Source organism: Trichosurus vulpecula, chromosome 2 (genome assembly GCF_011100635.1).
Source record: "Trichosurus vulpecula isolate mTriVul1 chromosome 2, mTriVul1.pri, whole genome shotgun sequence".
In the NCBI taxonomy this organism is placed as follows: Eukaryota; Metazoa; Chordata; class Mammalia; order Diprotodontia; family Phalangeridae; genus Trichosurus; species Trichosurus vulpecula.
The window spans coordinates 15,381,006-15,406,185 of record NC_050574.1 but is presented as its reverse complement, the minus strand read 5'-3'; the positions used below and the strand labels follow the sequence as shown (position 1 = coordinate 15,406,185).

General features: G+C 42.5%; 1 protein-coding gene across 1 annotated transcript; it reads left to right on the top strand.

Moving 5' to 3' along the window:
• Positions 1–605: 605 nt before the first annotated feature.
• Positions 606–23,348, top strand: LOC118838979 (cytosolic phospholipase A2 gamma-like). Its single transcript, XM_036746362.1, has 15 exons — positions 606–620; positions 903–949; positions 1,193–1,304; positions 1,784–1,920; positions 2,622–2,820; positions 3,360–3,477; positions 8,292–8,432; positions 8,868–8,921; positions 9,034–9,099; positions 12,342–12,449; positions 13,461–13,598; positions 16,875–16,970; positions 18,039–18,193; positions 18,455–18,632; positions 23,188–23,348. Exons 1-15 carry the CDS (start codon positions 606–608, stop codon positions 23,346–23,348), a joined length of 1,725 nt encoding a protein of 574 aa, XP_036602257.1.
• Positions 23,349–25,180: the final 1,832 nt, after the last annotated feature.

Here is a 25,180-nt window from a genome sequence, read left to right as displayed (position 1 = left end):
AGGAAGGAAGTGACTTGATCAGTGTCATATAGTGAGTATCTGCAGTAGTATTTGGGTGCAAATCTCCCAGACTGCAAAGTTAGTGAACAAAAGACTTTCTGTTTTTTGTGTATTTGTAAGAATATAGCAAAACATGGCTTTCACAAATTGCTTGGTTCAGTGTTTGATGGGTGAAATTTCCATGTGGAAAAACAAACCACAGAATATATCTGAGCAGAAAAAGAACACTTGGGATGGAAGTGTTTGCTTCTTAGAGATTTTCGCTATCTGTATATATGGGGGAATAAACCCTTTCAAACTTTGAGAGGCCAGGTTAACAGAGAAAATGACGTTAAGTCTATCTTCTTTTTAATTCTGGGTGTCCTAGACTGTAGAAACAGCTGAAGCTGCTTTATCTTTGGCACATAGTTTCTACTTTTAAAAGTTTAAGAGGTGGAAGGTGGGGGGTGGGGTGGGAAGAGAGAAGTAGAGACACACGGAAATGCAGATACAGAGGAAGACAGATAGACCCTTTTAGGAAGCTTCTGTTTTCCTCTCCACCCTCCCCCCCTTTTTTTTTGGCTCAGATCTTTCTGTGATCAGTGGAGGTTGCGAGGCCAGCAAGCATGGCTATACCCCAGGTACTGTCATAATTTCTTGGTCTACTTGGTATCTTCCAGGTAACTTAATGGGATTGAAATGGGCACCTTGGGGCAGAGGAGTGAGGATAGAAATGAAGTGGTTGGAGATGTCAAATAGAGCCTTAAAAGCTAAGGGGAGCTGTCAGGGGTGTGACTTTAAGGAAGTGGGGGTTTATGGCTCCATCTATGTGGACATTGGCTAGGGTGAGGGGTTACTGGGTAGAAGGCAGTCTTACTAATGGGCCTCTATAAAGGGCCTCTACTAGCCTCTGTCTTTTGCAGCAAGTTGCCTTCAGTGCCCAGAGTCACCCTGGCCCATGTGATGAAAGGTAAGAGGCGGGGTCGCAGGCAGATGTGATACCCAACTTGATATGGGGGTGATTTGGTAAAAAGCAGAGAAGGTTCAGGGCCAGGTTGATCCATGGGTGGCAGATTGGGAGCCTGGGCTAGAAACTGAGAAGATGAGGAGTTTCAGGCTGATGCTGGAACTTCCAGAACTAGCCAGTCAACTCAGGGTGAAGGGCTTGAGCCCAAGGAGCTGGCCATAACAAGCCTCTTAATATTCTGGGCAGTTCTGATATCAGTATCCATGTTGGAATCTCAGATGAAGAGAAAGCAGCAGTGAAAAAACGGGGTGAGGTGGTCCTGAGAACCCTGAAGAACTTGGACCTTGATGTCAAAAAGGTATGGGGCCATGGAGGCCATGGTCTGGGTAGAACCCAGGAGCATCTGGATGCTTTGCAGAAGGTTCCCTGAAGTAGATACTTGGGACTTGCCTGACTCTTTATTGGACTCAATTCCAGCCTTTGCCTCCTTCCATTTCCTGCTTTACTGATCCCTGATCCACTGTCTTTCCAGGGTGTGGACCCTGGTATCTTCCCTTCTGGTACCTTTACAGGTCCTCCTCTTTCCCAGGAGTAAGTCATTAACCTTTTTCTCTCCTCCTTTCAATGGGAATTCTATCACCCTTTCTCCTCTCTTTTTCCAGGGTGTGAATTCTCACTCTCTTCCTACCTCCTAGAGTATAATTTTCTCTATACCTTACCCAGATGTGCAGCCTACCTACCATTCCTTTCCCCTGATATAACATTTCCCTCTCTCATGTCCCTTCCCAGGAATGAACCCTAGTAAGCTACTTTCACTTCTCCTTCTACTGTGCCTAGGTCCCTGTGGCTTCTGTGCTGGTCTCTGGTGGGGGCCTGAGAGCTGCCATAGCCTGCCAAGGTGTCCTTAGTGAGTTGAGCCGAGAGGGGCTCCTGGACATGGTCACATACATTGCAGGGGTGTCTGGCTCCATCTGGTAAGAACCTGTCAGTGTGTGTGCTGTGTCTGGGGAGGGAATCCAGAGCTCCACTGGGAGGAAGGGAACCTGGGTTCACAGCCAGGCTCTATACTCCACAAAATCCCACTGCCCAAACCCCTGAAGTCTCCTGGTCACACTTGCTAAATGCTAAATACTGAAAGGGTTTCTGTGGCAATAAATGACAAGAACTTGAGTTTGAGAGGAGGAATGGGCTTTGTAGATGACAAAGCAGAGTTATACTATAAAGCACTTTGGAAACTAACCAGCTATGTAAATAATGCATTGGGTTAATAGTTTTCAGAGTGGAGGGCCATCCAGGCCTTTGTGAACTTCTAAGCACTTGGAAACCACAATAGAAGGGAGGAAGGAAGGAAGGAAGGAAGCATTTCTTGAGGAACTATTGTGCGCCTGGCACTATACTAAGCAGTTTTACAAATGTTATCTTATTGGATCCTTACAACAACCATGGGAGGTACATTCTATAATCCACATTTTATAGTTGGGGAAATTGAGGCAGGCAGAGGTGAAATCATTTGCCCAAGGTCCCATGGCCAGTAAGTATCTGAGGTCGTATTTGATCTGGGGTCTTCTTGACTCCAGGGCTGGTGCTTTTTGCAACTAGGGTGCCCCATTATGGTCTAATGGTTTGTAACAGATCTTTCACCAACTAGGCAGACAGATTCTTTTCTCGTTGTTAGGTGCATGTCCTCCCTCTGCACCCAGAGCGATGGGTGGCAAGATCTGGAGAAGGCAGAAAATGAGCTCAGGAGGCGGCTTCAGGAGGATTCCTGGAATTTCTTTGTTGCCCTGGATGGGCTCTGTGATGCTGCAGAGAGGGATGACTATTCTCTCACTGACTTCTGGTCCTATTCCACTGTCTACTACCTTACAAAGGAAGTAAGCTCTCCATGAGGACCCAGGGGAGCTGAGAGCAGGGAGAGGTTTCATATCAGGGTGAAGGTGCTCCCATTCTATCCCCCTGTTTGGGTGGCTGCCCCAACCCAGGTCTCCTGCTTGCTGGAGCCTAAACTAGCATTTATTAGGCACCTACTATGTGCCGGATACTGTGCTAAATGCTAGGGCTCTGTTGGGAGACCTCAAGTTAACTTTTTGGTGGTAAGGCAGGGAGTATCCCTTCCATCCTGAACATAGTCAAAAGAGCCCTAGTTTTATAGTCAGGAGACCTGGTTTCAGATTCTGTCTCTGCTGCTGATTCTCTGTGGGTTCTTGAGCAAATGACTTTCCCTCTCTGACCCTCAGTTTCCTTACTTGAAAAATGACAAGGTTGGGGTAGCAATAAGGTTCTAAGATCCTTTTCAGTTACAAACCCTGTGAATTGGTAACCTCTTGGCACCTCCTAGCTCCATGGGGGACACAACTCTCTGAATCCTTTTTCCATTTCTCTGTGTTGAATCTCTTCCTCTTAACCCTATCAGCTTCCAGGTACCTGTCTGTCCCACATGAGAGAGAAATCTGAGATGGGGACCATGCCATATCCCATATTTGCCACCATCAATCATGACCTCAAGTCCAGCGAAAAGGAGAAGACTCCAAGTGAGCATGGTCCTTGCATCTCCCCTGGAGGAGACTTGGAGGGTGGCAAGATATCTGTCCAGAAGGCCTATTTTGGGGAGGCAGGGTATGGCCAGGGCAGAGACCTGGGAAGATCTCCATAGCCCATGGACCTGAGATATTTTTGAGGAAAACATTGCAGAATCTTCACAGAATTTCAGAGTTGGAGGGGTTCTCAGTGACCATAGTCCAACCTGTACCAGAACAAGAATCCCTACTTCACCCTTCCTACCCAGTGGGTACATTCCCCTGATTGACATGCAAAGTCCTTCACCACCTGGCTCCTTCCTACTTTGCCAGCCTTGTCATATTTAACTCCTCTCCACATACTCTACAATCCAGTGACATTAGGCATCTGAAACACTCACGTTTTTGTTACCCAAGCTACTGTCTCATGAATCATGCCTCCCACTCATTTTGTGTTTGAGAAGCTGGCTTTTGCATCTCAAGTATAGGGCTTTGCATCTCCATCAAATTTCATCTTCTTAGATTTAGCCCAATATTTTTGTAGGTAGCCTGCTCAAAATTTCTGGGATCTTGACTTAGTTGTCTGTTGTGCTGACTGGCTATCCCTCCCAGGTTATGATATCTGCAAATTTGATGAGCAGGTCATCTGTGTCTTCAGGTAATTGATAGAAATGTCAAAATAGTACAGGGACAAGTGCAGATCCCTGAGGGACTTCCCTGGAGACCTCATTTCAAGATAACATTGAATCATAAATTACCCTTTGAATCTGTCCGTAGAAATAGTCCTGAATTTCTAAATTATATGATCACCTGGGACACATATCTCCATCTTTTCCCCAAGAATACTTTGTAAAGTGATTTACTAAAGTCTAGGGAAACCTATTTAAAACATTCCCGTGATCTGCTGGTTTAGTAACTGTTCAAAGGGATTGAGGTTAGTTTGGCACAATCTGTTCTTGGTAAAGTTATACCTCCTTAAATTTATGACCTTGTCATAACTTCTCCCCTCTGTAGATCTGTTAGGTATTGCTAACACTATTATTATCCTTCCCCTCCTCCTCCTCCTTTAACCATCTCTATTAATCCATCTAGCATTTTCCCCAGAATCAAAGTTGAATTCTCTGGACTATATATACTTTATAGATTATTCCTTGTACCCCACTCCACTTTTAAAATAAATCCTTATCTAGTACTGTGGCCTTACTCTCATTCTCTGCAGTCTTTAAGAGATCACTGAGAGGGCCTCAGCCATCCCTTCCAGCAGTCTTTTTCAGTGCCAAAGGATTCAGGGTCAGGAGACCTGAATTCACTAAGTTCAGAATGGTGTTCACTTACTATCTCTCTACATATGTTGAGTATCAACACTCTATTAGAAATTTTCATTTTGTCTTTTATAGTGCAAAAAAATCTTTCTTTGGCAGAGAAAATAGAAGGAAAATAAATGAGCCATCTCTTCTTCCTCTCTCTTGTCAATTATCATTGTGCCATACACCCCTAGCCAGTAGCGATGCCATTTCTTTGATTTTCCTCTTCCTCCAACATAGCTACCAACTTTTTCCCCCATCCCATCTTTAGGCTCCTTTGCCAATCTTTGTTCATTCTGAGCTGTGACACTCCTGACAAAATTCTTACAGACTGTTCCATGACCTTCTATTCATCTTCTGTTGCTTTTCTGTTGCTTCTCTGCTTTTATCTGCCATAAATATATTTTACAAAACAAGGTACATAGGTTACTTCCTTGTGCATCCATGGTGGTCTCTTCAGATGGTTTTTTATTATTCCTCCTCGTCAAAATTGTTTCCTTTTATCTTCAGAATTTTATCCCTGCGATTGCCCATGGCTCCAGGGCTGACTTCCCCTGTAGTATTTTAAGCATCCTACTCATCTTTCCTCAGAACCCTTGGAGATCTGCTTTTCACAAATCGGATGTGCATGTTGGAGTATGTCCGACTTTCCTCTCCTCTATCACAAAGTCCAGGAGGGAGTGGTCACTTTTCAGCAAGGATCCCATCATTTCTATGCCAGCAACTACTTCCTTCCTGTTAGTGAGAATCATTTCCAGCATAGAATTTCCCCTTGTTGTTTCCTCAACCTTTTGAAGGATGAAATGAACACCAAGGTGAGTCAAGAGTTTATGAGCTCCTCTGTTTTTGGCAGAGAGGAAACTCCATCAGTGATCCATATAATCGAAGTCCCCCATCACCACAGTATCCTATCTTTGTGCCAGGTTTGTGATCTGTTCCCCGAGCTCCTCATCTATTTTCTCTTTCTGCCCAGGTGATCTGTAGTATACTCTCATACAAATATCTCCTTTTTTTCTCTCTCCATTGATTTACATCCAAATGCTCTCCACCATGTTGTTCTTCCTCGGGTTTTCTTGGATTCCCTCAAAAGGACATATGTTAATATATAATGTTGCTCCCCCACATTTTATTTATCTTGTTTTTTAAAATAAACATTGTATCCTTCTAGAACCATCTTCCAGTCAGGGATCTCACCCTGCCAAGTCTTAGTTACACCTATGAGTTCAGATTTGCCTTCTTGCATAACTGTATGACCCTTGGCAGATCACTTGATCTGATTTATTTATATACAAATGTCCAAAGATAAGTTACTACTGATGTTTTTTCTTGGATTTTTGCCTCTTCTGGACTTTTGGGTGCCTCAGTTGCTATTCTTCATTATAGCTACTCTCTTGGATATCTAGCTTGGAGAAGTTATCTATACATATATATCTATATATGTATAGACAGACAAATGCATGGGTATGTAGCCAAGTTTCTCCCTCCCCTATCCTTTTCTGTTGGGAGCCTTTTTGATTATATTTACAATGTACTGGAAAATACATCCTTTTAAGCTTTTTTAGGTATATTTTATCCCCAGCTAGTAGCTGGTCATTCCTATATTAATTTATGGTCCAGAAATTCAAATTTCATTCTTAGAGATCAGCTTTGTCAGTTGTTTATTTCTCACATCAGTTTTTCTCTTTGGTACCTCTTGTCAATAGACAGGAAGGAGAAAAACTACCCACGTACCCCTGTGGTCTTTAGTTTCCCCTCCCCCCCCCAAGACTTTGAAATATTTGGCTATACTTTCAAAAAATTTCATCTGGCCATAGTATTTGTTCTTGGATTGCTGGAATTTGGTAGTGGTTATCCCTTTTCACAAATCTTGGACAGTTGTCTATTATACATAAGATACATGCTCTAAGAAGACAACTGACCTACTTTCATGCTGTCAACGAACAGCTGATTGAGTAAGCCTCAGTGGAGAGGTATTGAATGCCTCTACTATTTGGTATTTTCCCCAATCATTATTGAGTGATCTCACCTGATAGATATTGTGGATCTACCTTAACATTTCTCCAAGAATATACAGGTGCTTCTTCACCAAATGTACATTTAGCTTCCTCCTCTTCTCAACTTTGCTTTTGTGGTTTCAAATGTGTAATGGCACCCCATCCCTTCCTCATCTTTGTGGCATTCTTCCATTCTCCAACTTCCTTATACAGGTCAAGTTTCCCCTCTGCTTCTTCACATCTTTCTTAAACTTTTAATTTTCACATTGAAGCCCCACTTCCACTTTTACAGGAATCACTTCTTTTCCCCTCACAATGTGGAGCATGGAGATGAATTATTTGAACCTTTTTATCACTGCATCATGTTTTGTTCTGGGTACCATGGTTTAAAAGGGACATTGAAAAGATGGTCAGAGGAGGGCAACAAGATTGGTGAAGGGCCTCGAATTCATGACATGTGAGGATTAGTTGAAAGACCTGGAAATGTTTAGCCTAGAGAAGTGAAGACTTGGGGATACATGACAGCTGGCTTCAGATATATGGATGGTTGTCTTGTGGTGGAGGAGTTAGATTCGTTCTGCTTCATCTCAGATGGCAATGAGGGAAATTTACAAAGAGTGATTTAACCTTGATGTCATGAAAACTCCCCTATTATGTGAACTCTTTAGAAGTACAGTTACCTCCCTCCTGCCCCGGTGCCTTCCTTGGTGGCCTCCCTGTTAAGTCGGCATCTTCCTTGGTGGTGTCCCTGCTGAGGAAGCACCTTCCTTAGTGGTCTCCCTTGGTAGCCTTCCTGTTGAGGTGGTGTCTTCCTTGGTGGTGTTCCTGTTGAGATGGAGACTTCCTTCTCTTTAGAAGTATTCCCAAGATGCTGGATTGCCCCTTGCCAAGTATATGAGGGAATTAGGGTTAGTGTGAGTGGATATTGGATTATATAACTACTGAGGGCCCTTCTAACTTTCACAATTTGTCATGTTGCTAAATTCTCACGGTTTGTCATGTTATTCTTCTCTCCTGAGAAGAAGAGCAGCCTGCATTTTAAACATAGAAAGCAGTCACTTGACAGTTGCAGAAATATAAACATCACATATTCATTGTAGTCATTATGAAAACTTTTCCATTCTCCATGCTTGTTGAGATCCTCAGCTTCTTTAAAAACTTTACTTTTTGGTGTTTACAACTTCTATCCTAAATGCCTTGTTAAGTGAACAATGGGGTGATCCTGACTGACCAAACTGGTTTTCTCCCGCTGAGCTTGGTCCAGTCTCCTTTGCTGATTAGGTCCAACTAGTTGGTGCCAGAGAGTTATTAGGAAGAGACTTCTATAGTGAGTAGATCTCTCTGGAAAAAGTAGGTGATAGGAAACCTGACGTGGGAACATGTCTTAGTGTGAATGTAGCTGGAAATAAAGTCCCAGGTTGGTGTGATTCTATCCTTGTGGAAACTCTAGACCATAGTGTGAATTTTTCTGGGTGTGAATTTTATCCTGTTGTGACTTTTTACCAAAGTCACAGTTTTGTTTTCTTTCCAGATGCCTGGTTTGAATTCACTCCTGATTGGGCTGGCTACTCAACACCTGGTGCTTATGTCTCTACCACTCATTGTGGGAGCAAATTTGAGGGAGGTAAACGCATCCAACTAGAACCTGAAAGGGATTTCTCCTACCTGAAAGGTAAGAACTGAATCTATGTTCCCACACGTGGGAGAGCAGCAGGAGCCATGGGGTTGTCCCTCCTTCACATGTTACTCTCCCCACATTTGGCATCCAATTAGAATCCTGGTTCCCAGAGATTCCTCACCTTTGGGGTGAGAGAATGGGAGCACCTTGAAAAGGCTCTGTAGAACTGCGTGAGATTACTTCCTGATGTGAACCTCGGTATGAAACCTTGTTAACTCTTCGTGTAATTTGGCAACCAGATGTGAAACACTCTTTACTTCCCTGTCCCTACTGTTAACTTGGGTTTCTGTACACTTTACTAATCTGAAGGGGGAGAGGCAAGGCAAATGGACAGAGCAGTGTTCTTTTGGTACTTAGATACAAAAGGTCAAATGAGAACCCAGCCTTTAATTCCTTTCTGTGATATTCTCTTCCTTCTCTTCTCTACAGCTTTATGTGGCAGTGCTCTGGCTGACATGAATACTATTCTCAAAACCATCAAGGGTAGGTGGGAGAAATAGGTTTTAGAGAAGGAAGGAAGGGGGACAAAGTGGGCTTTGAGGACAGGGTGGGTCTTTCTTAACCCCTAGTGAAAGAATTTCCATTCTCCTTGTAGATTTCTTCTGCAAATTTATCAATGATTCAAGCCCCCAGGAAAAAATGCTGCTTGCTGATCCTGAGGGTAAGGACCTGAACTTGTATCCTCACATGCCTTGGGATGGGCTTGGCTTTGGATATCAAGGATCAGATTTTTTTGAGGCAATCAGGGTTAAGTGACTTGTCCAGGGTCACACAGCTAGTAAGTATCGGTGGCCAGATTTGAACTGAGATACTCTTGCCTGCCTTCAGGACCAGTGTTCTATCCACTGTGCTACCTAGCTGCCCCAAGGATCAGTTTTTAAAAGGTTATATTGGGTTATTATGACCACATAAATATACTCATCTTGCTTGAAACTTTCATAAGATGGATTATGTGGACTGGAATCAGTGGCTCTTGAATTACACCTGACAGCCCTACCTTTGTAGGCAGTAGGAGCCATGCTCCCTAACTATGTTCATTGTTTCATCCCTTTGAGATTTAACAGGTCAACTTGTGAAATGATTTTAAGGAATCCCAGTCAACTGCCTTAGGTTTACAGGGGACCAGAGGGAAAAAGGGACCATTGGCTCTTAAACATGAAGTATTTACTAAATAATAAGGCAAAAGCAAAAGCAACCATAACATTTACTCAGTAGTAGCCAAATACAGGAAAAATGGAAAAGTTACAGACTACCCATGAGCCTGGATCACACTCCCAATAATAGACATTGTGTCCCTCAGGGAGACAAGGAAAGAGAGAGTGAAGTGGATGTACACTTACTGATGTCAAGCAGTAAGTCAAGTGGAGAAACCCATGTGCCTGGGGCAACAAATGACTTTGGAACAGTCTTCACAATTGTTGATATCTTTAGTATATACCATGCATCACTTGGTGGGCAAAATCAGTTTTAAGCTAGTTGCTCTCCTGTTGAGTATAGCCATTTGACTGCTACTCTTGGGCTACTTAAGCAGTGTCAAGTTCTTTTTTAGCATATAGCTGCCAGTGTCAAGGCCTTCATAAAGTGTTAGGCTCTTTTAGAAAAATATAATGTATACCCTGGGTGTAAAGCAGTTGCATTGAGTCTAGAACCAGTGGAGCTAATCAGGTGTATTTTCTATGAGCTACTCAAACTATACAGGGCAGTAAAGAGTAACACAGACACCCCTGAAAAGTTTCCTTTCTCACAAGTGGCACTAGCTGACAATGAACCTAAGAACTCTTTCCATCGAGGGAGGACCCTGATGTTCTCCAACCACCTTCAAGCACCTACAGAGCTCTTCACTAATCTAACGGCTACTGACTTCAGCTGCAAAGCCTTCCTGTCAGCCCTGCTTAGTCCCTGTCAGCTTCTACATCCTGTGTTTTGTCAGGTGCTTCTCTCTATGCCTTCTTTTCTCAGCTTCTGACTCCTCCTGTGCTCAGCTTCTTCTATCCTATTTTCTATATCTTCTGGTTTTCTCTATATAATTTAGAATGCTTCAAATCAAGGACTCCTCATTAATGGTGACACATTTTTATCTTATGATGTGAAACTAAAAAATTCCATCTTTCTGGCAAGTGTGACCCCAATAGTTCTTATATGACTGTTCCATGCCTTCTAAACAGGTATTGGATTTATAATTTCTACTTAAAGCTTCAAATTGTTTACATAATCACATATTAATGAGTTAGACCACAATGCCCTGCAGTTTTCCTTACCTCTATTAATCTGTCTTCCATCAGGCTCTGTTGATAAGTTTATGTGAGAAGCAGTTTTCTCTCAACTCCACAGGACAGCTGTATCTCTCCTCAAAAATTTTTTTTCAGGGTTGGGTTTCTTCTCAAGTTCATTTTGTCATTATCTTTGACATGCATACTCTTTTTTTACTCCCTTAAGCAACTAAAAAGGTCGCATAACAAAGGGAGAGCACTTTATACATGCAGCACTTAGAGTAGTTCCCTGTGAAGGCACTGAACTTGGGGTTGCTGTTGGGGCACTACCATGTTGGAAAGCTAGAGATTTACTAGAATATATGAATCTCACCCAACTGTCTCAAGACTCACAGTGACCCTGTTCTTTAGCTGCCCATCTTGCCTGAAATTTTCATGAGCTGGATTGTATGGAAAGGACTCAATGGTTCTTGAATCATCCCTGACCACATGACACCTTGTGTTCAGTGGGAGCCACACTCCTTAACTATGTGCCTCATTTCATCCCTTTGAGATTCAACACATCAATTTGTGAAATGGTTTTATGACAATCCAGTCAGCCCCCCTCAGTATACAGACAAGAAATGCCAAGGCAAACACCCTTTGCTGTTACTGGATAGGCTAACCCCCTTGCCTTTACATTTGTAATGTCTGAAAACTGTACTGACCATGAGCATGGGCATGATGTTGTAAGCAATTCTCTAGGGCTTTAAATTGCTGAGAAAGTGACATCCTGCTTTGGTGGAGGGAGTTTTCCTCTCCTGGGTATTCTCTATATCAACAAAATTACAAATTTAGTCCTTATCCCTATATTTATTTTGCATATCATCATATATGTACTGGTGGTATCCTCTGGTAGAATGTAAACTCCTTGACAATAAGGATTCCTTTATTCTTGTATTTATAACCCAGTACCTAGCACATAGTAGGTTCTTAATACATGCTTGCTTGCTGTTATGGTTGATTTCAAATACTTGAAGACAACCAACATAACTATTCTTCTGTTTTGTTCTATTTCTTACTACTTGAGGAAATGAAAGAGAATTGGGCTGTGACATAGCATTTCCCTCCACCATCTTTATGATTTTAAAAATAGTAATAATAGCTATAATTATCACTCCTATATTTGTAGTGCTATAAGGCCTACAAATCACTCCACCCATCAGAACTTGGGGAATAGATCATACAAATGTCATCTCCCTCATTTTAGATATCAAAAAACTGAGGCAGGCTAGAGACGGAAGTGACTTAACTAATGTTACACAAGTAGGAAATGTCAGAGCTAGGATTCAAATTCAGTTTAAGGTGCTCTTTCCACAAAATTTGCTACTTTCCATAAGGGAGGTATAGGATGACTCTGAAGAAGAATTTGCTTGTAGGATGATCAATTTAGGTGATCAAAGGATGTCATGAATTTCTTCTCTCTAAGTATCTTGGTGTTGGTACATCTTCTGAGGATGGCTTAAGGGCTAGAATTATTGACTCCTCTTAGGACCTTCAGTCTTGGACCAGTTGGCATCTACCTGTGAACAGATAAATTTCTCACCTTTCAAGGCAACCTACCTGAAGAGAGGGTTCTCCACTTTTCAGCCACCTCTGCTCAGCCCGTAGGGCCTGGAGGGATATTATTTATATTGTGCCTTTTTTTTACTAGGAACTACCTTGAAAACCACCATGGATCAACTATTCAACTTGGTTTACACCTTCCTAACAAATGGAGACTGTCTGCCCATCCTGGAAAATCTACAGTGTATAATGACAGGTAAGAAGAGATGGTGGTAGTTCCTATAAGGTGTTCAGTACCATGGAGAGAGCCCCTCCCTTGAGCAGAAGCTCATAGTCAAAAGTAGAATGACCCTTAGATGCATCTTGCAGAAAAAGAAATTGAGGGATTTGTTTTAGAACCAACAAGACAGCGAGAACCAACAAGGCAGAGCTGGGAGGTGATCCAGCATCTTCTGACTTCAAATCTAGGCTTCTTGCTTCTCCACAAAGAGGGTTTAATCCTGAAGCGTGTATGTGTGTGGGTTATCCTTTACTTAGGTCTTTTATCTTTCATCAGCTCTACCTTCAGGAAGCCTTTGAGGTGATGAACAAGACAAGACTTTTGGGCAGCTATTAGTTTAAAAGAGAAGACCATTTTCTAAGATTCCCTGTTGTGAGGTTTAGATACAGTCCAGCCCTTGGGAGATCCTGTAGTCTGAGAGAAGAGCCATCCCTGTGCTACCTTAACAGTTCTGGCTTCACAATGTAGACCTTTTTTCAGAAGGCTCCCAGTTTAAGGGAAGGGATTTGGCACCTGGCTGAGATAGAAAACTCACTTCTGACTGCATCCCACTGTAATGCTCTGTAGTGACACAGCCTTACACCAGTGATATGTGGTAAGGAGAGAGAGGAAGAAGGGAGCATGGGGGTGGGAAGGATTGCAGCAAGGCTAAGGATATGTAAGAGAGGCTGACAGTATGGGTACAGAAGCAGAGAGAGGGAATAATTTTTCAGTTTTGTTCTCAAAACTCTTGAGGACTACCCAAACTGCCTCAGGTACCATGTCCTCCAAAAACACTTGACAAAATTTCCTGGCTGAAGATCCTCTGTGAGGCCTAAAGGAAGCTGGCTAAGGTGTTGACATATCCAGTCAGGGTACACACTTCTTGTTCTATCTTCTTCTAGATTCGTTGAATTTCTAGGTAAAGGGCTATGACTGAGACACTCAGTCAGCATATAGGGAGCACTCATGGGGGTAGGGACTGATGCATCTTCTTTCTGGCCCCAGGGTGCAAATATTTTTATGAGGCTACAGCATTGATCAACCAGATGATTGAGTGCTGGGGCCAGACTTCTCGAGATCAACAAAGGCAGCTTACTCAGGACTTATTGGGAAAGTCCTTGAACCAAGATCTGTTGAAACAGAGTGAGTGAAATTTGAAAATTCCCCTGCAGGTGCACTTGCACCTTCTTGGGAGGGGGGATAGCTGCCCTCTGTCTAATGTTAGATGGCCAATGTGTTCCTCAGAGGCAGGTGAAGACAGGAGAGGGTGGGATGCAATCAGCCCAAATTCTACACAGTATCATAGCTCAAGGACCATCTGAGAATGCCTCTTCCAAATCCCTTTTCTTCATGGTGGTGAAACTGAAGCTCAGAGAAGGGTAAAGTTGGCCTAAGTCCCAATTCTTAGACTAGAATATCCCAGGATCCCAGGATTTAGAACTATAAGGGATCTTAGAGTTGAATTAGCTCAACCTCTCCATTTTTCTTTATTTTTATAATTTATTTTTAGCTTTCAACATTCACTTCCACAAGATTTTGAGTTCCAAATTTTCTCCCCTCTCTCCTCTCCCTCCACTCCAAGACACCATGCACTCTGATTACCCCTCCCCCCAATCTACCCTCCCTTCTATCAACCCCCCTTCTCCTTTCCCCTTCTCTTCTATTTTCCTGAAGAGCAAGATAGATTTCTATACCCCACTGCCTGTATATCTTATTTACCAGTTGCATGTAAGAACAATTTTTAGCATTCCTTTTTAAAACTTTGAGTTCTACATTCTCTCCTTTCATCCTTCCCCACCCACCCTCATTGAGAAAGCAAATAATTTGATGTAGGTTATGTGTTGTCATGTAAAATACTTCCATAATAGTCATGTTGTGAAAGACTAACTATATTTCCCTCCATCCTATCCTGACCCCCATTTATTCTATTATCTCCTTTGACCCCGTCCCACCTCAAAAATGTTAGCTTCTGATTACTCCTCCCTCATTTGTCCTCTTTTCTGTCATTCCTCTTCTCTTATTTCCTTCCCCTTTACTTTCCTGTAGGGTAAGACAGGTTTCACACCCAGTTGAGTGTGTATATTAACCCCTCCTTCAGCCAAATCTGATGGGGGTAAGGTTCACTTATCCCCTCTCACCTTCCCCTCTTCCCCTCACTGTAAAACTTTTTCTTGTGTCTTTTATGTGATATAATTTACTCCATTCTACCTGTCCCTTTCTCCTTCTCCCAGTACATTCCTCTCTCACCCCTTAATTTTGTTTTTTAGATATCATCCCTTCATATTCTACCCATACTGTGCCCTCTGTCTACATATATACACACACCCACACATACATATTCCCTCCAACTACCCTAATATTGAGAAAGGTCTCATGAGTTACAAATATTATCTTTCCAAGTAAGAATGTAAACAGTTCAACTTTAATAAGTCCCTTATGATTTCTCTTTCCCGTTTACCTTTTCATGCTTGTCTTAAGTCTTGCATTTGAAAGTCAGATTTTGTATTCTGTTCTGATCTTTTCATGAAGAATGCTTTAAAGTCCTCTATTTCATTGAATGTCCATTTTCCCTTGAAGTATTATACCCAGTTTTGCTGGGTAGGTGATTCTTGGTTTTAATCCTAGCTCCTTTGATCTCCAGAATATCATATTCCAAGCCTTTCAGTCCCTTAATATAGAAGCTGCTAAATCTTGTGTTATCCTGATTGTGTTTCCACAGTACTTGAACTATTTCTTTCTGGCTGCTAGCAATATTTTCTCCTTGACTTGGAAACTCTGGGATTTGGCTATAATATTCCTAGGAGTTTTCCTTTTGGGACATATGTCAGAAGGTGATTGGTGGATTCTTTCAATTTCTATTTTACCCTTTGGTTCTAGAATATCAGGGGAGTTTTCCTTGATAATTTATTGAAAGATGATGTCTAGGCTCTTTTTTTGATCATGGCTTTCAGGTAGTCCAATAATTTAAGAATTATCTCTGTTGGAACTATTTTATAGGTCAGTGGTTTTTCCAATGAGATATTTCACATTGTCTTCTATTTTTTCATTCTTTTGGTTTTGTTTTATAATTTCTTGATTTCTTATAGCGTCATTAGCTTCCATTTGCTCCATTCTAATTTTTAAGGAATTATTTTCTTTAATGAGCTTTTGGATCTCCTTTTCAATTTGGCCAATTCTGATTTTTAAGACATTTTCCTCATTGGATTTTTGTACCTATTTTGCCATTTGGGTCAGTCTATTCTTTAAGGTGTTATTTTCTTGAGCATTTTTGGGTCTCCTTTAGCAAGCTGTTGACTCATTTTTCATTATTTTCTTGCATCACTCTCATTTCTCTACCCAATTTTCCTCTACTTTTCTCACTTGATTTTCCAAATCCTTTTTGAGCTCTTCCATCCCCTGAGACCAATTCAAATTTTAGGGGTTTTGTGCAGCTCTTTTCATAGGTATTTCTAGGGACCTGTAAATTTTTAGGTCTTCCAAGTTTGTTTGATCAAAGAAGAGGTGTTTACTCCTCTCTTGGTCTGTGCTCTGGTCTGTAAGTGACCACAAGCACTCTTTTCTGCCTTGGAACTGTGAGGATGATTCCTTCTCCACCACTGCCACAAGCTCTGCCACACCAGCGTTCCTCTTCGCCCCAGAACCACCACACAGGACTGCGACCCAGATCCAAGCAAGGGGAAAGCAAGAGAATCCTCCCTCAGCACCAGCAAAGAGATCTCTACAATCCTGCTCTGATCTGCCCCTACTACCTATATGCTGCGAGCTCTAGAAGCAGTCACTCATGCCACCGCCACCTTTGCTGCCCCAGGGCTGGGGCTGGACCGAGCTCTTCTCTCACCCATGTCAGACAGAGTTTTCCAACTGACCTTCTACATTGTCTTTGGTATTTATGGAATGAGAAGTCTGGAAAACAACACAGCTGCCAGTGATTCAGTCCCCTAAGGCCTAATCTGCATTTTTTGGGGTCCCATTTGTGCTGGCAAGGTCCATTCTGGACTGCACTCCTCTCTCAGACTGGTGCAATAGACCTTTCCTGTTGACCTTCCAGGTTGTCTTGGGCTGGAAATTTGTTTTGTTGTCATTTTGTGGGTTCTGCTGCTCTAGAAATTGTTTAGAGTCATTTTTACAGGTATTTGGAGGGGTTTGGGGGTAAGCTCAAGAAGTCCCTGCTTTCACTCTGCCATCTTGGCTCCACCCCCAACCTCCTAACTTTAGGGAGAGGGAAACTGAGGTCCAAAGAGTATAAATAGCTTGGGCAAGGTCACATAGCCAGTAAGCATCAGAGCCATGTCTCAAACTCAGACCCCAGTGCCCTGCTTTCTCTCCACAACTTATCTGGTTTTTTGGTCCTTGCTTTTCCCAACACTGGACTCCTTTTGTAAAGATATTTGATTCTGATTCTATTTTTTCTTCCTCTAGGCAGTGTCCCATCTTTCCTAAAATTTTTATGGAAGACCATCAACTGTCTCTTATCATGGATATGGGGAACAACACATAACTTTCTGTATAAGTATGGTAAGGTCTTTTTTAGGATAACAACATTTGAGTAGAAAAGGACTGGAGTGCTCATGCTTATCCAATCTACATCTGGGCAACTATATATTATCTCTGGCATGTGGTTGTCCCCTTTCTGCTTGAAGACATTCAGTGATTGTGATAACATCCCAAGATGGCTCATTTTATGTTGGGACAACTATCTTTGTTATGTTGTGTCACATCAACATGCATTTATTAAGAACTTGCCATATGCCAGGCACCGTGCTAAGCACTGGAGATACAAGGAAAGGTAAAAAACCCAGTCCTTGCCTTCCAGGAATTTGCAGTTTAATGGTGAAGACATGTAAACAATTACATACAAATAAGATAGAGACAGGATAAATTGGGGGAAATCAAGAGACAACAATCACTAATATCAAGGGTGATCAGGAAAGGCTTCTTTCAGAAAGTGAGATAGCTTAGACTTGAAGGAAATGAAGGGAGCCAGGAGATTTAGATTAAGAGAAAGAGTGTTACAGATTTGGGGGACAATCAATAATAATGCCCAGAGTCAAGAGATGGAGCGATATGTTAGGAAGTCTTTCATCATATCTGGGTGAAATTTTTTGTCATAATATTCCCCTCTCTCCATTGATTCTAGTTCTTCTTCCTGGGGTCAGGCAGAACAATTAAATCATTCTTTCCTACATCCTCCCTTCAAATATTTGAAGACAGAATATCTTCCTCTACCCACCCTACCTCTTTTTTATCCCACCATATGTCATATTTGGAGCCCTTTTGGAATGGGAGACCAGAAAAGAACTAAGAGACTTGAGAGAAAAGGTAGGGGTGGGAAATATGGAAAGGATTTTAAGGGGGCATCCATAGAATGATTTCTTATTAGTGAATGGAAGAGAACACGTCTCTGGTTGATGGTGGGTGAGGCCACAGGTAGCCATAAGAATGAATAGACTCACATCTCTGAGGTTTTGTTGCTTTCTAGGCTATAGCTCATGTGATCCTGAATCAGGAATGGGTTGGACCAGCTCCAACTCTGAGATTCTGTGATTTTGTGAGGGAGTCTCTGATATTTGTTTTTCTACCGAGGAGACATTGAAGACAAGCTTCTCACAAAAAAGAAAAATATATATTTGATGGATGCTGGCTTGGCTATAAACTCTGCCTATCCCCTGGTCCTGCCCCAAGTGCGGAACACCGACATCATCCTGTCCTTCGACTTCAGTGCAGGGGATCCATTTGAGGTAGCAGGGAGTATTCCCCTCTCAAAGACTCTAGTTGGGGCAATCAAGCAAGAAAGAGCCCTTGCTTGGGATGTGAGGCTTGAGTCCTCATCCCCAACTCATGGTATGACTTTCACCCAGTCCTTTTTTCTCTCTTATTAGCCTCACTTTCCCTCTCTAGAAAGTATAATTTTGAGAGAAGGCTTGAAAGTCTCTAGAGACACTTTAGGCTCTGGAACCCTCAGGTGGTAGCTATAATGGGTCTGTGTCCCCTCTTCTCAGACAATCAAGGCTACAGAGAAGTACTGCAAAGCTTGCAATATCCCCTTCCCTCCTGTGGATGATGCTAAGCTTGACCAAGAAGCCAAGGCTCCCTCTGACTTGTACATCTTTGAAGGAAAGAAGCCACCTGTGGTCATGCACTTCCCACTTTTCAATAAAGTGAATTGTGACAGTGAAGGTAGGGGTTTGGGCTGCACAGCCACTGAGGTGTCTTGTACTAGGTTGGTGAAGGTGGGTTAAAGAGTATTGTGGTACTGGGTTCAAAGGGTTTCCTGTCATCTGGAATGCTCTCTGTGGGGTTGCAGGCATGAGCTTTGGTGAAGGTTGCTTACCTGGCAAAAGAGAGATGTTACTGGCCTCCAGGTTACCCTAAGTTGTAATCCCTACTTCTTTATCATCCCCTATACTTTAGTCCTGCCTGAAATGGGATAATGTAGTAGCCAATGTTCTAAGGGCTTAAGTAGCTGCCACCTGTGTGGTGGTGGTGGAGAGATTTGAGACATATAAATTCTCTAGGCAAAGTAGCTTGGGTGAAGGGACTTGTATTGAGCTCCATCTTGCCCGGGGGATATTCATTTTCTTCTAAACATGTAGCAAGGACCAGGCATGTTCCCAATGTTAGCATGGGGATGTTTGATTTGGCTTTTGGATTTTACCCATCTCACAACAGCCTAGTCCCAATTGCTAGCCAGGACATTGGAATCTCTAGAAGTGTACATGAAATTTGGTTTTCTGAGACCTTTCAAAAGCTATTGTCAACCCTGTGCCAACCCTGTAGCCTGGCAAGCAGTCACTAGTCCTTAGTGTCTTGGTAATCCTGGGCCTAGGTGTACCTACCATGGTGGATGTTGGGGGATGAGGAGAAATACTTTTTGTGCTTAGAGAAACAGAGGCAGAGGTAACAGAAATAGAGAATCAAGCCACAGGATGGCAATGGGATGTTGCCAACCCAAGCTTGAGCAGAGTAACGAATTGTGGTGGGGCCCCCTGCCCACAATTTGAATTCTCAGGGTTAGTATGTTTTAGAAGCATTCATGACTCCACTTCTTTCCTGATCTAGCCAGGTTCTCTAACCTTTTCTGCCATTGGCATCTAGGTTTGCACCAGTGCCCATCTTACAGCTATTCGCTATCCTCCTTAACGACTACCAGAGTTTAGCGTGAGATGGGGCAAGGGACACTCTCAGGATGTTAGTGCTTCTGGCCTATTAGGTCCATGTCTAAGAAGCAGCACAGCAGTGCCTGGCTTAGTTTCTTTGAATCCTATTTGATCGTGAGTAAGGTTGGGAAGAACTAATTCATAATTTCACACTATCCAAGGGATACGAGTCAAATCAAGTCAAGTGTACTTATTAAGTGGGTACTATAATGAGGCCAGGGTCAGCTAGATGGGGGCTGCTCCTTTCAGGGGAGGGAAGAAAATGGGGACTAAGTTAGGAAGGTCCTGTCCCAGCCTTGTTCCCACCAGTTTCCCAGGTTTGCCCATGGATCCCATTCAGCTATGCAGGGTGGAGTTAATATTGTGACCCGCCCCTCAGTGCCCTCAGCAGCAGCTTGCAGGTCTCCCCTTGCTTGGAGGCTTGCTGAGTTATCAGAAATAACTGGCAGCATTAGTTCCATTTTCTAATTTAGTGAACCTGATAAACATTCAGTGCCCAATCCAGTACCCAACAGTGTCACCAGCTAAAGGTCAGAATAACTACAGACCCAACGGGTTGTTCCCTCCCCAGTGAGTTGTACCACCTATAGTCATTGTAAGACATTTCACAGGCCATCTGTCTAAATATTTGGAAGTTGGTAACTAATTGCAACATTAGCAAATGCCCCACAATTTTGTAGTATTAACACAGTCTGTGGATTGTCTCCCCCTTGTATTCAGTAAACTCTTGCTATGTTTCTCCAAAACTTTTAGCTCTTTTTCTCTTATTACCTGCCCAGCCCAACCTTCTCCCTCCTCAATACCACATGACAGACTTGCATCACATCAAACCGAACATGAGTGGGACAAATTTATATCTGCAAAATTTCAAGCTCTCAAACATCTCACTTTTCATAGTTCAAAGATTTAGAACTAAGAGGGACCTCAGAAGCCAGGAAGTTCTTATCTTACAAATAAGGAAACTGAGACCTTGAGAGTGCTAGTGACTGGCCTAAGGACAATTAGATTGTAAGTAGGAGAGGCTGGATTTGAACCCAGGTCTTATGAGATTATGAATCCAGCACCTTTTCCCACTATCAATTGCATTAATTTGTCCATTTTGAGTCAGAATTCTCACATGTTTTCAAATTGCTCACAATGTCTCACCCACTAGGGTGCTTCCCATACCCTTATCCGAATTCACACTAAGGAACCAACAGCTCTGGTATTGAAGTTGAGAAATACTGGAAGCCTCCCCACTTCTCTGATAGTGGTCTCAAATCAGAAGCATCATGTCTCAACTTTCAGCTGCTGTTCCATGGACTCAGTCAACAGGAGGCTGACTCAGGTTTATAGACACAGCTGCTGACAGAACAATGACAGAAATACTGGCTTAATAACAATAGCTAGCACTTGTGTAGTGCTTCAAAGTTTGCACAGCAACATATATGTATTATATATGTATATGTATGTATGTATGCGTGTGTATATATATGTGTGTGTGTGTGTGTGTGTGTGTGTGTGTGTATATAATCTTATTCAGTCTTCACAACAACCCTGTGATGTGGCTGCTCTTCTGATCCCAATTTTACAGATAAGGAAACTAAGGCAGATGGAGGTCAAATAACTTGCCCAGGATCTCATAGCTAGTAAGTGTCTGAGGCAGGATTTGAATTCAGGTCTCCCTGACTCCAGGTACCACATTCTATCCACTGTGCCACCTACTAAGTTAACAAGCATTTAGTGTATGCCACACATTGTGCTAAGCAGTTGGTATACAATGAAAGACAAAAGGCAGTTCCTGCTTTGAAGGAACTCAGGGTCTAGTGGAGGAGACATGCAAACAGCTATATACAAATAAGATATAGACAAGATAAGTTAGATATAACCAACAGAGGGAAGCCGCTAGAACTAAGGGGAATCAGGAAAAGCTTCCTACAGGAGTGAGGTTTTAGCTGAGACTTGAAGAAAGCCAGGGAAGCCAGGAGGCAGAGATGAGGAAGGAGAGAATTCCAGGAATGGGATTCATAGCCAGTGAAAATGCATGGAATTGGGAAATGGAGTGTCTTGTGTGAGGAACAGCATAGAGGCCAGCATCACTGGACAAAGAGCATACACGCGCATGTGTGTATATGTGTGTGTGATAAAAGTGTAAGAAGACTAGAAAGACGGGTGGGGAGAGGTCACGAAGGGCTTTGAACAGACAGAGGATTTTATGTCTGTTTCTATGGGTGCTAGGGAGCCACTGGAGTTTATTGAACAGGGTAGAATGGTGTGACAAGGTCAGAGCTCTGCTTTAGGAAAATCACTTTGGTGGCTGAATGGAGGATGAATTGGAGTGGGGAAGGACTTGAGACAGGCAGAGCCAGCAGTGGCCTATTGTAGTAGTCCTGGTGTGATTTGATGTGGGCCTGCCACGTTAGAAGGGAGAAAGGAGCATATTTGGGAGATACTACAAAGGTAATATTGATAGGCTTTGTCTACTGATTGGATACAGGGGATACGAGATGGTGAAGAGTTAAGGATGACTCCTAGGATGTGATTGGGAGGATGGTGGTTACAATGGACAGTGACTGGAAAGTTAGGAAGAAGCAAATGTTTAGAGGAAAGGCTGTTCTGTTTTGGACATGCCAAGTTAAAGATGTCCAATAGGTGGTTGGGGATAGAAGACTGGAGACCAGGAGAGAGCTTAGGGCTGAATGAGTAGGTATGAGAATCATCAACATAGAGAGATGGGAATTAAATCCATGGGAAATCACCAAGTAAAATAGTACAGAAGGAGAAAATGAGAGAGCTCGAGATAGAGCCCTGTGGGACACTGACAATTAGCAGCCATGACCTGTCTGAAGATCAAGCAAAGGATATGGAGAATGAGCAGTCAGATGAGCAAGAGGAGAGCTAGGAGAGAGTATCACCCAAACCTAAAGAGAAGAGAATATCAGGAGATGTGGATCATTGATGATATCAAAGGCTACAGAGAGATCCAGAACTATAATTGAGAAAAGGCCATTAAGAGGCAATTAAGAGATTATTAGTCACTTTGGAGAGAGCTAAGCAATAAAGGGATGAGGCAGAGGGATAGGGAGAGAGATGGGGGAAAGGGAGAGATGGAGGAAGGGAGGGAGAGGCAGAGAGAGAAAGAGAAGAGAGGAGAGAGAGAAAGAGAGAAGGGGAAAGAGAGAGAGAGAGAGAGAGAGAGAGAGAGAGAGAGAGAGAGAGAGAGAGAGAGAGGAGGGAGAGATGGGAGAGAGAGGGGGGAGGAACAGGGAAGGAGAGAGAAGGAGAGGGGAGAGTGGAGGCAGTCTGGAAGAAGTTATAACGGCTCCTAAGTTATACCTAGTTTCATGTCAGAAGGCAAGCAGGATGAAGAGGTGCATCATGGCCAGGTCCTTTGAGGGATGGTTGAAGACATGAAGTATTTGTAAGTAAAAAGACTTTGGGAGGTATCATCACTGTCTTCAAATATGTGAAGGGTTGGAGATATCAAGACATACTTTTTGTTGTGCCACTGGGGACCTTTGATTTGAGGTTGGGTGATCACAGACCAGAAAGGGCTACTTGGTAATATCATGGTTTTCTGTTTCTCTCTGTCCTAGAGGTCATTAAGCAGAGACATAAGACATATCAGACATTCCGATTCACAAACTATTCTGATGCCGAGGTATGTCAGCTCCTGGAGGACTCAAAGGCAAATGTCAGAAACAACAAGGATTGCATCCTCATGAAGATGTGTGAGCTGGCAGAGGCAACCTCATAGGAGGCAGCCTCACTAGCTTCTGCCCTCACAGATTACATACATGTTGGGATTATCTCCTGTTACCTGGGAGCAGCTGCCATTCCTTCTGTCCCTTTGGGAGAGGCACCCATTCACCTTCTCAGTTAAATGCTTCAAGTGGCTGAATTTTGTTTTAGGGCCCCAATATTTTGCTTTGTACCCTAAAGCGTCATGCAGCTTACCCACATGCTATTTACTCCTTCCTGGGCCCAATAAAATATTGCCTTAGCTCCCAGGAGTCTCTTGTTCCAACCTTCTGTTTTATTCACTGCTATTTGCAGAAGCTTAGAGTTGGCACAAGGCGTGCTGATCCCAAGGTCAGGACACATGAGTTTGAGTCCTGGCTCAGACACTCTATATATGGCCCTGGGTCACTCACCTGGTTTCTCTGAGCTTGTTTCTTCATATATAAAACAATAACATTTTTGTTAGGTGTGGTTGGGAATATGACATGATCAACAGGCACTTATTAAGTGTTTACTGTATGCTAGATACTGGACTATGCACTGATATGTTAGGTACAACACAAACTACGTTGTCATGAGATAGAATAATGTAATAAGGGCAAAGGAAAGATGTAGAAAAAGGGTTATGGGAAATTTTATGGGGAGGTACCACTCTTATCTGGAGGTTGGCAGAGAAGGCTTCAAGTAAGGACATGATCTCATGGACCTTCAAGGAATGGAGGGCATTCACAAGCTTGTACTTGGGAGAGTTCACTCCAGGAATGTAGATATATCATGGAGAGGGGAGAGGGAAGGAGGAGAGCCAAGGAAGGGGAATTGTCAGGAGGTGATGAGGCTGTGAGACAAATGAAAAGCCAGAGAGACAGTGTTTCTGAGTAACTAATAATCTATTAATTAGTGTAGTTGATAATCAACACATTGATAGTCACTGGTTCTCTCAGTAACCAGACATCTAATGAAGATACTGAATGACTTAATATATTTTTAGAAAAAGGGGTGCCCCTGATAGATGAAAAATCAACTTGCATTGGTGAACAATTAATGAAGGGGTAGACTTTCAAATAAGGAGGTGAGCTGAAAGCCCTCAGCCCCTCCTGCTGAGAATGTGAGTTGATCATGAGATTAAGTCACCTCCGGTAATCTGGACAAAGAAATCCACCCAGAGCTGGGTTACCCTAAATTCCAATGGGTGCGGTGTTGCTGCAAGGATGAGGGGATTGATGCTTTAGGGCCAGAATTTGCCTAGATTAGATTCTGTTTACAGTCTGAACAGAAGTAAGGTCTTCCAGTTGGGTGATGTCATGCCGAAGATTGAGGAGCATGTTCCCGGAGGATTTGTGCAATCTCATCTAACATCAATGGCTTTCAAAGACTGACTGACTGACCCATTGGGGTTGGTTCTTGAATGAGGAAATAAAGGGAAAAATGTTAATCTGAATTAAAAAATTCATTATTAATATAATAGAAAATAATTTCTCTCAGGTGGACATAAATAAATCCCAAAGAAATAAATTCTAGTACAAGATGGCTTTATTAGTGAATTCTATCAAACAATCAATAATTAATTCCAATATATTATAAATCATGAAAACAAAGTCTCTTACCAAATTCTTTCTATGAGGCAAACATGGTTTTGACACTCCAATTAGGGAGAGAGAAAGTAGAGAAAGGAAACTGTAGACCACTATCTCTAATGGATATTGATGCAAAATTATTGAATAAAATTTTAGCAAAGGGCATATAACTACATATCTTGATGATTAGACAGAATGACCAGGTGAATTTATACCAGGAATGTGGGATTGGTCCAATATTAGGAAACTATAAATATAATAGATCATCTTAATA